The sequence below is a fragment of the Camellia sinensis genome, chromosome 1, assembly GCF_055761805.1.
Source record: "Camellia sinensis isolate YWXY chromosome 1, ASM5576180v1, whole genome shotgun sequence".
Taxonomy (NCBI): domain Eukaryota; kingdom Viridiplantae; phylum Streptophyta; class Magnoliopsida; order Ericales; family Theaceae; genus Camellia; species Camellia sinensis.
The window spans coordinates 143,937,028-143,948,696 of record NC_138961.1 but is presented as its reverse complement, the minus strand read 5'-3'; the positions used below and the strand labels follow the sequence as shown (position 1 = coordinate 143,948,696).

Below are 11,669 nucleotides of genomic sequence, written 5' to 3'. Positions count from 1 at the left end.
ACAGAAAGAGAAGATTCCGGCGGTGGTTCGTCCACCCGGGGGCACTCCGATGATCAAGTCAGTATATCTCTCAAAGATAATCAAAAGTGCTTAATTCACTAGACAGAATATAAATTGCGTACCTTAGACCCATGGGGGTGCCTCTCTTTTATAGTTACCTCAATCCTAATCCCAATAGAAGCCTGACTTCTATGGATTCCTCTTCAGTACTTACTTTGGACTCCTCAAGAGATAAAGAAAAACTCTCTAAGAGCTTCATCCTTATCTGGGCTAAGTCTCTTCTTTATTCTAGGACTCTTGTCCCTTATCTCTTATCCGCTTATCTCGGATTCCGATATCTTCGGAGATAACCTCGGTCTAACTGAGATGACCTCGGCATAACGACCAGGACACGTGGCACCTTGATTGACACGTCGGCGTCACCTTGCCACGTGTTGGTACTCAAAAATATATCCCCACACACACATATATATATATATATATATATACACACCACCACCATCACCAAGAAGAAGAAGATAGAAGAAAAATGTTGGGAAGAGTTTTAGAGGAGATTGAAGTAAACGTGCCGGCGAGCCAAGCTTGGGAACTATATGGGACTCTCCAACTTGCCAAGTTCATCGGAGAAGAACTCCCTAATGTTATCGAAAAAATTGATGTCATACAAGGTGATGGAGGAGTTAGGACCATTCTCAACATAATATTTCCACCAGGTATATATTTATTTAACAACATATATGCCATTTTATGCTCTTTTTTTTTTTGTGACAACAAATTAAATAAAATTTTAGGGACACCTGGTTTTTCGTCGTACAAGGAGAAGTTTACCAAGATAGATGATAAGAAGAGAGTGAAGGAAACAGAGGTTGTCGAAGGAGGATATCTTGATTTTGGATTCAGTTTGTTTCGGGTTCGACTTGAAATGATAGAGAAAGGGGAGGAAAGTTGCATTACAGGATCCACAATTGAGTATGAAGTCAAAGAAGATGCTGCTGCTGCTACTACTAATGCTAATGCCTCCTCCATGGTCAGCATCCAACCATTGGTGATGATTATGGAAGCTGCCTCCAACTATCTCATGAACTTGAAGAACAACAAGAACAAAATGTAATTAACTTAATTAAAAGTTGATATATGCACAAGTATATGCACTTTGATATCTTCAAATCCAATCCTTGTTTTGTTCTGTTCTGTTCCATGTCCTTGTCTTGTTCTGTTCTGCCCCATGTTAGATATTGATGTTATTGCATAATTTTTAAAATCCTTGTTTGTTGCACTGTTGGAGGAAAACCTTTTCATTTTCTCTTTTTATTTTTTATTTTTTTTATTAGAAGCCAATTTCTCAATTACTAACCGGAATATTATCAAACAAAATAATGTGTTCTTTTGTGCTTTTTATTTCTAATTAAAACGATTACCATTTTAATTTATTATTTCAAAAAACCAACCATTGTCACATCATCTAAATGTAATTTCTATCTAGAAATTTCTGCTTGGTTAATGCCAGAATGGCTATGCTTGATCTTAGTTTTAAGGATATTGATGTTCTTATTTTATCTCCTATATAAAAAATAAAATTAAAAAATAAAAAAAATAAAAAAGAAGAAGAAGAAGAAGACAGAAAATAAAAACAAAAATCATCACCAAAATTGGACATATATACGCGTTACTAACAAAAACATGAATGGAATTAATTTCTTCAAGAATGCCAATAAACCAGACATGTTGCACTATTTTAGAGGCAAATTTTTGCTTTCCGTTTATAATGGTGAATAATTAATTTATGGGGGATTTTTTTTTAAGGTTCCTAGAATTAAGATTTTATAGTATAAAGGACATCTAATATTTTCATAATATCTAAGGTCCCTCAATATCGATTCTAAGAAAATTTGATCCAGAGAAAATTGTCAAATCCAGAGAAAAATTAAGGGTAATCCAGAGAAAATTGCCAAATCTAGAGAAAATTCAAAAGGTTTCATCATTATTCAGATCTCTTCACTATTTTCTCTAGTTTACAAATCTCTTCAAGATTTTAGTACTTTTTTCTCACAATTCATCTTTGATATCTCTACCACTGCCTTTGATGAATGCAGTGGTGGTCTGAGTGGTGGTTTCAAACCAAAGAAAATTGAAAAATTCTGAACTTCCCAAACCCAGAGAAAATTGAAATTTCCCTGAGTTCAAATTTGTGCAACCTACAACTTGAAAACTAATACCAATTGTGGAGGTAAATACCAACATTATGACAATCTAATTCACAATCTTTTAAAAATGACTTACAACTAATACTGATCCTACTTCAATAACAGGATTCTAACTTCTATCACTCAACAAAATGCATTTGAAAATTTCTCTTTTGTCCCATTTTGTCACAAGATTCTAACATCATACAGAAAATTATTTAAGGTAGAGAAAAATGTATTTTGACTCAACTAGAGAAAATTAATCAAACCAGAGAAAATTATAGTTCTTTTTTCTCTTCTAGAGAAATTCTAAACCGGAGAAATCCAGAGAAAATTGAACATTACAGAGAAAATTAAACATGTCTGAGAAAATTGTGTTTTGACTCAACTAGAGAAAATTGATCAAATTAGAGAAAATTGCAGTTCTCTCTTCTCTTCCAACCCCATTCCTCATCTTTCCCAAATTCTCTGATTTGCTTATAATTATTGTTTCTCTTTTGCTTCTGAATAAACTGTCCCATTTTCTTCTCGTAGTGGATCCTTCTATGGATTTGAAGCTCGAAGAGTTCTTGGCATCTTCATGTTTCTTGAACAAAATCGCTTATTTCCTGAGTGTATCTCTGTCCGATACTCACCCCTCTGACACGCTCTTGAACAAGAAAAAGTCTTTGAATCTCCGTTTCCTGTGACTTCCTTTGGAAGATGAGAAAGATAGGGTCGAAGAAGTATTTGAAGATTGTTTTGTGTTTTGTTGCAGCTGTTGCAACTGTTGTTGTTCTTCCCACGGGTACTTGGAAACCCGATAGGGAGATAGGGATCTTGTTCGTCCATGGCGTGTACTCTGTGACTGTGAGGAAACAACCCTTTCTCTTTCTCTCTTATGCTCTGTTCTGTTATGGCTATTGGTGTTTTCGATTGAGGAATGAATGATGATGATGATGAGATCGAGATCGGGAAGTTGATTTGAGAGAGTCAAATTCCTCTGTGATATATGAATGTGGGGTTGAGGGACATTAGACATCACAAAATAATATTGTGGACCTCATCCATTATTAAAAATGGGAGAAAGACCTTAGAATAATTTTCCCTTAATTTATTTGCAATATATATATATATATACATATTTTATTTTTTTAAGTGAACCAAACGTGAAGATGAATATTATGATGAAATCATCATTCTATTTCATTTCATTCAAATGAAAAAAACAAAGCATTAGAGTTATTATATTAATTGAGTGAATTATTAAGAAACCAATGTTTTAGGATTTTAAACTATTGACGACAAAGTCTTTATGAAAATGACAATGTTACATCTTCTAATTTATCATTTATAAATCATCCATAATAATGTGACATTGAGGTTAAACCTTACATGATAGAATATTTGACAAATTAAAATTTGATACTTGTCAAACACACGGTACATAAGCTAATAATATAAAGAGACCAATGTGGCAAAGTTATAGGCTTTTCTTTCTCAGATATAATGTGCATCACTAAGGCCATCTCTAACGTTGTATCACAGATCTTTTATCAAATTCAAATTTGATGAAAAAATTGATGCAAACGGTGCTCTAACCGTTTCATCAAACTGATATCAAATGAAATGAGCGGTATATTTTTCATCAAATTAAGGAAGCGTTTAATTTTTCATCAAATTTTGCAGGTGACCGTTGGTGGACGACTGGATGGACAACCTCCTAAACAACCTGGTTTTGAGATGAATTTGATGAAAATTTACTCTTAACCGAAAGACCGGTAAAATTAATAAAAACCGTTGGAGTGTATCATATCAGATCAAACTTTTCATCAAATTTTTACTTAAATTTGATGAAAATTTTGATGAAGCGTTGGAGATATTCTAACGGGATTTTAAAATCTCAAGCAAGATAAATGTAAAAAACAATTTATATGTTTGGACTTGTAAAGTCAACCACGGGTCTCATCTCAATAATTCGAATCGTTTATTTTTTAGATTACAATATGTAGATCATCCATTATTAGGTTGATCTGATAATTGTAGCCACATTAGTTTATTACATTTAGCTTTCAAAAAATAAATGGTCTATTTTTCAAATAATATGTGTTTTTTAGTTTTTTGCAAATAAATGTCATAAACTAACATATATATACTGTTATTAAATCGATTTGATTTTTTACATAAATAATCTAGACATTGTGACTTTAAAAATAGACATTTCAAATTATCGAAATGAGAATTATAATAGATCTCACGAGACTAAACGGTTCAATCTATCTGTGTCCTCTATAGAATTAATTAATTTATATCGCATTAACTTATTATCACAAATTATTGCGTTGCTGTATTATTTTCTGCTTATATTTGCAGCACATGGGCCTAAGTCCTCATGCTCAATCATGTCATTTAGCGGTGTATGGGCCTAAGTCCAGTTCATTGATGGGTGTTATACTAAAGACCTAATCAAAAACAGCACTACATCTACTTAATTTCTTCCCATATAATTTCAGGTAATTTTATTTGCACTAGACAAATTATTTAGTACGTCCAATTTTTTAATATTCTCTAAATTATTTAAAGTTATAATTTGCTCTCAATATATCTTATATTTTTTCACAAATTACCCTTCACTATTCTTATGACTTTTCAGTTCCAAACAACATGTCAAAATTTCTTCTAACAAAAATGTTCAATGAAAAGTAGAGGATATCTATATATATGTGTTTGTGTTTTTCTTATGAGAAAGATTGAATTTTTAGGCTGAAAAAGAGTTGTGCCATCGGTAATTTGAGTGGCAGAGCTAATATCTCCTTTCATTTTCTTGTTTGATTCTCGAGAAATTGTCATAGAATCAAAAGAAATCAAACCCAATTTAACTTCCAAGTTATACTTCACTATTCTTATGACTTCTCAGCACCCAAATAACGTGCCAAAATTTCTGTTAACAAAAAGTTCAATGAAAAGTAGAGTATGTATATATATATATATATATATATATATATATATGTGTGTGTGTGTGTGTGTGTGTGTGTGTGTGTGTGTTTGTATTTTTTCTCATGACAAAGATTGGATTTTTGGGATGAAGAAGAGTAGTAGCATTGGGTATTCTCATTTATTGTTTGATTTTGTTCAATTTTTTTTCTATTTACGAGTAACAATATAATAAGAAACAATGATATTGATGATAATAATAAGTTTTGATGGGATGAATTGAAGTTTTGGAGTATGGAAAAAGATGAACAGAATATAATTGAAATTTGAAAAAAAAAGAAGATAAAGAGACTTTAATATAAAGAATACATATAAGTGGTTAGGATATACATGAGGGAAAAAAATTATTTTAAAATTTAATATATATTATCATTATTAGTAAATTTACATTAGAGTATAATAGAAACTACAATTTCAAAATTGGGATAATTGTTAAAAAGTCCAAGGTAGCGAGGATTTAAGACATTAGGTCTCATAAATATTTTTTGTTGGTGAAAGGTCCACATTTGTGAAATAATTTGGTGAGAAATCCTTTTGTTAGTTTTAGAAGACATTTTGTTTCTAATTTTATCTCTTAATTTATCTGTTAACTTTTTTTATCTGTTGACTTTTGTTGATTATTTGTTCAAAAAATTTAACTATTTGTACAAAAAAAATTCTATCTTTTTAAATTTTTTCCCCTTATCTGTTCAAATATCTGTGCAAATTTTATTTTCTGTTCAATTTTTTTTAATATTTTTTTTTCTATATGTTCAAATTCTATTTGTTGAATTTTTATCTGTATGAAATTCTATCAATTGAAATTTTTATCCTAGTTTTTCCTATCTGCTGAAATTGACCAAGCCAATTTTTTCTATCTGTCCATTTCTTATCTGTGCAAATTGCATACATGCATTCATACATACCTATCAATCTATTTCTTATTTGTTCAAAATACATAGTACATATATTCATTCATATACATACCTATCTATTTAAGGTTTTGGAAAGTCGTCATCATCATCATAAAAAGTATTTTCCAAATCTGAGCCTTGAAAACACCTTTGTGTTTAATAACAACACACACACACATACACACACACACACACACAAAAACCCTCAAAATGCAGATCATCATTTTTTGAGAACGATTCAAACTACTAATTCTTGATCAAGTGTTCTTTGAAACCTTCAGATATTCAACCGTGTTTCAATCCCCATTTTCAAAACTTCATATTTGATTCCCAAATCTGGCTCTAACCTTGTGCAAAAACAACAAATCAGTGTTAATGCCAGTAATCATCCACAAGATAACAAAATAATGGAATAGCTACATAGATTCAAACACACACACACACACACACACACACACACACACACATATATATATATATATATATATATATATGTAGCTTTTGTCGGAGGAGGAAGACTGTGATAACCCCAACCTCCGTAATATTATATTTAATTATTTCAACAAGCTTAATTGCATGATTGTGTGTTTAATTATGTGATTATATGCTTAATTTTATAATTATCTATTGATACATGGAATATTTGTTCACTTATTGGCTTAGAATCAAAACTTGAAGGCCCAAACGGCTTCAGAAACCAAAATTGACTAACCTAATAGACTAATTAGAATATTTAGAATTTTATGAAAACTTTAATTGAAATTTGATTCGGATTGAAATAATTAGAATAAATCAAATTGAGTGAGATTAATTATCCTTTAGAAACCTTAATTAGCCTAAGCTAATCACACCCTCTATAAGGCCTTAATCATGTTTGAGCTCATATATACAACACTTTGCTGAGATTTTAGAGAGAAAGTGAGGAAGAATCAACTCTAGAGAGAGAGAGAGAGGGAGAGAGAGGAAAATTGTAGAGAATTTGTGGAAGACTTGAAGACTTGAGCTAGGATTGCACTTGAACTCAATTCTAGGTATGCGAACCATACTTAATTCTTATAGATAATCCATGTAAGAAATGAATTTACCAAATTTTGAGACCATTTTCATGAATTTAGGAAGTATAAGCTAGGATCATCTTGATTATGGAGGAATTGAGCATGATTATGTACATGCATGCATGAATCATCATTTTGAGTATGAATTTCATGAAATCTTCCACATGCATGAAGCTATACTTGACATTTTTGAAGGTATTTCATAGTTCTAACATTTCTCATCTCATGCATGGAGTTTTGAAAAGAAAAGAGTGCAATTCATGTCATGCATGGTTTCAACCTCATGATTTAAGCTTGATTTTGGAATTTGGTTCATGATTTTTAGAAATTGGTTTCAAATTGAGAGTGTTTTCATGTTACACAATGTTTTTCCATGTTTTTGTAACAAACTTGCAAGCTTTAAGCCTTTGGAATCATGTTTTAAGCTTCAGAAATAAATCTGGAAAATTTAGAATTCGACCAATTCACTTGAGCGTAAAATTTAAGCTCCCAGAAGTTTTATAGAGAATTGCATGGTGGCACGAGCGGCAAAACTTGCGCTCGGGCGAACCCTGTTTTGCATTACTCATGGCTCAAGCGACAGAAAGTTGGCTCGAGCCTAAAAATTAAGCAACCAGTACTTTTACAGAGTTTTGCAGATCGCTCGAGCGAGTAAAGTTGCGCTCGAGCGGAGACCCTGTTTTCAGCAAATTTTGACTAACTCTTTTAAGTGCATACTTGCATCCTCATATCATTTCAAGTACTCTTAGGTACCAATTGAACTCATATAATCATGGAATTAGTTAGAAACACATAAGAAGAGTTGAATTAAAGTGAAATGGTTATTGAATGGTGCTGCAATTCCGTATTTGTTATGTGTTTTGAATTGGTGGACGTCTGAGGCCTAGCATCGATGGAACCCACAATGAGTAATAACTTTATAATGATATGTTCAAGTGATATTTACTTTCAAAATTGTTATTATTCTCAAAATCGATACATGAATGATTGAATAGTTTATCGAAATGTTATGATGATTGATGGAATTGTTTATTGAAATGTTATTTTCCTTAATGAATTAAGTTCCATTTGAATTGTAATTATGGCATCCTTTAGTGAGGCCCTTGCTTGAGGGATATCATTCCATGGCCTATTTGTTTAATAGGCCCTTACTTAGGGGATTTAATACCATGGCCTATTGCCTATTGTTTAATAGGCCCTTACCTGGGAAAAGCAATATCATGGCCCATTGGCCCTCACTCGAGGGAAACAATATCGTGGCCCAATGGATCAATTGAATCACAAAAATCTTTGATGCTAGACGCACGTAATCACATTGAACATGGAATATTGATTGACCCATCGTGGTCCCATTGAATGACCCTTGTGGTCCTATTGTCATTAAAGCATTATTACTCTACTAGATGTGTCACATAAATTGAATGAAACGGCTATTGATATCGAGATTTGAATAGAATTGGAATTGATAGTTGAGATGTTATCGAATTTCATTCATATAACCTCTTTATTCTGTTATTATTCGCTGGGCCCTAGCTCACTATTTATATGTATATGTAGGTGAGCAAGTTGAGTATCAAGGATAGAGATTGCCTCAGAGTCACCCCATTGTCAGCCTTTTGTAAAGCTTCTGAGAAAAATCCAGCTTGGACTTGTGTGGAGCCAAGCAAAGTCTAAACCCCTTTTGTTACAAACTTTTGTTTTGGTTTTTCTATAGGGGTTTTTTTTTTTTTTTTTTTTTGTTTAATTATAAATTGTGGAGTTTTGTTGGATGGATTGGATGTTTTAAGCTTTTGTTATGTATGCACTTTATGAATGGTTGTGCAGCTTTAATGTGAAATCTTTTCATATAAGCACGGATTAATGGATTATCTTCACATCTTATATTGCTTCCGCTAAGCCCCGCAAATTAATATAAAGATGTTTTGTTAACAGAGGCCGTAGGTAAACCAAGATTACTAGCCGGTCATGACGCTAAACCTATAGAGACGGGTTTGGGTCGTGACAGAGTGGTATCAGAGCACGAGTTAAATCTCTTGAGCTATAGAGAGTCTAGAAAAGACTTCAGGATTGCATTCATGTGCATTTGAACATTAGAGTAAGATACTTTTGTGATTGAATATATGAAATTGTGTGCGTAAATATATTATGTTTATCATGATACAAAGTTGTATGTAGAAAATGGTGAGAACATGAAGTGATGAGCTAGAGGAGGCAACGTTCTCAAGATTGGATAGAATGGAATGAATGATGTAAGATATGGCTGAAGCTATAAGACAACAACAACAATAGTGGCAACAATAACAATAGGAACAACAACCACCTCCACCTCCAATGCCTGTGCCACCTCTAGTATCGAGGTGTCCGATCGGTGATTGTATCATTGCATTGACTAAGGTGTTCAAGAAAATGAAGCTGCCTTTGTTTTATGGAGTCATAGATCCACTTAAAGCTGAAGCCTGGGTTTTGAGCATAGATAAACTATTTGAAGTGTTTCCTTGCACCGAGGGTCAGAAGGTACAATTAGCCGCATTCACATTAGAAGAGGAAGCCAGAAGATGGTGGATACTGGTACGAGAAGAAAATAGGGACATCACTTGGGCCCGTTTCCTAGAAATTTTCTATGAAAAGTAATTCCCACAATGTGTTAGAGATCAAAAAGTATCTGAATTTGAACAACTCAAACAGAGGAACAAGTCAGTTGTCGAATATGAGGCCCAAGTCACAGAGTTGGCTCATTTCGTGCCACACATGGTTGATACAGACTACAAGAAAGCCAGAAAGTTTGAAGGAGGCTTACGTGACTCGATTTTGAATAGAGTTAATGTGCTTAAATTACCAAAATATGTGGATGTGCTAGATAGAGCATTGATGTCGGAAAAGAACATAGCCAACCGCAGTCAGAAATTCAAATGAAAGGGTAAAAAACAAGACTTTAACAAGGGAGCATCGTCCACATCAAGCAAAAAACCCAAATCTGGCGCTTTCAGTAATTCAGGGTCAACCCAAAGTGGCAACTCAATACCTATTTGCACTCTTTGTGGAAAGAAGCACCGTGGTGTTTGCTATTGCACTACGGGGCCTGTTATCAGTATGAAAAAGTAGGACATATGGAGAAAGATTGTACATAGTCACATCAGGGTGGTAACCGAGGTGATGCAAGCTCAATTGGGTCAGTTCCCACAACAAAACTAGTTGCAACACCGTCTACCATAAGAAATGAACAAAGGCAAGGAAGGGTATTTGCATTAATTTCGGAGGACACTCATAATACAGAGGCAGTAGTGTCAAGCACAATTTTCATTTGTGGTTAACCTGCTTATGTCTTAATTGATTCAGGGTCTACACATTCATTTGTCTCTATAGTATTTTCTGAAACTTTGAATAGACCTATGAAGACATTGAGATATATTGTGTGTTGCATCACCTACGGGGGGGCCCATGTTATGCTCATATGCATATGTTGCATGTGAATTATTACTTGGAAATGCTATTTTGTATGCTGATTTAATACCTTTAGACATGAGACATTTTGATATTGTCTTGGATAGGGATTTACTATCTAATTACCATGCAACCATTGATTGTGCTTTAAAACGAGTGATATTCCGACCTCCCAGACAGAATGAATTTTATCTCGAGGGAAAAAGGCACCACTGTACCTTATATTTGCTATGAAAACCTGAAAGCTAATGAGTAAAGGTTATCAAGGGTATTTGTGTAGCGTAATAACTAAATAAATTTTGGATATTGTTGTAGACAATATACCAGTGGTGAGAGATTTTCCTGATGTATTTCAAGATGAATTGCCTGGACAACTTGCTGATAGAGAAATTGAGTTCACAATTGATGTAATACCGAGTACACAACCAATTTCTAAAACTCCCATACCATATGTCTACTATTGAAATGAAAGAACTGAAAATTTAGTTGAAGGAATTGCTTGACAAGGGGTTTATTCACCCAAGTACTTCACCATAGGGTGTGCCCGTTCTTTTTGTAAAGAAAAAAGATGGGACCCTTAGATTGTGTATTGATTACCGAGAACTTAACAAGGTAACGGTGAAGAATAAATATCATTTGCCACGTGTCGATGATTCATTTGACCAATTGTAGGGGGCCTAGGTATTTTCAAAAATTAACTTGAGATCAAGATATCATCAGTTGAAAGTGAGAGCTGAAGATATTGAAAAGACTGCATTTCAAACCAGGTATGGACATTATGAGTTTTTGGTTATGCCTTTTGGAGTTGCTAATGCACCCGCAACATTTATAGATTTGATGAATAGCGTTTTCCAACCTTTATTAATGATTTTGTCGTTGTAATCATTGATAACATTTTGATTTATTTGAAAAGTAAAGATGAACATGAACAACATTTGAGATTGACTCTTTAGACACTTAGAGAAAAACAACTGTATGGGAAATTTAAGAAGTGTGAGTTTTGGCTTGATGAAAGTGTATTTTTGGGGGATGTTATTAACACATATGGTGTAACGATCTTAATTTTTCTTAAGTCATGATTTTATTATTATTATTCCTTTGTTTTACGTTATTTTATTGGCTTT

The 11,669-nt window shown here is 33.2% G+C and overlaps 1 protein-coding gene across 1 annotated transcript; it reads left to right on the top strand.

Annotated features, from left to right (window-relative positions):
- Positions 1–529: 529 nt before the first annotated feature.
- LOC114310825 (norbelladine synthase-like) lies at positions 530–3,113 on the top strand. The gene is made up of 4 exons (XM_082915061.1): positions 530–713; positions 792–1,107; positions 2,718–2,797; positions 2,941–3,113. The coding sequence occupies exons 1-4, from the start codon at positions 530–532 to the stop codon at positions 3,111–3,113; spliced, it is 753 nt and encodes a 250-aa protein (XP_082771187.1).
- Positions 3,114–11,669: the final 8,556 nt, after the last annotated feature.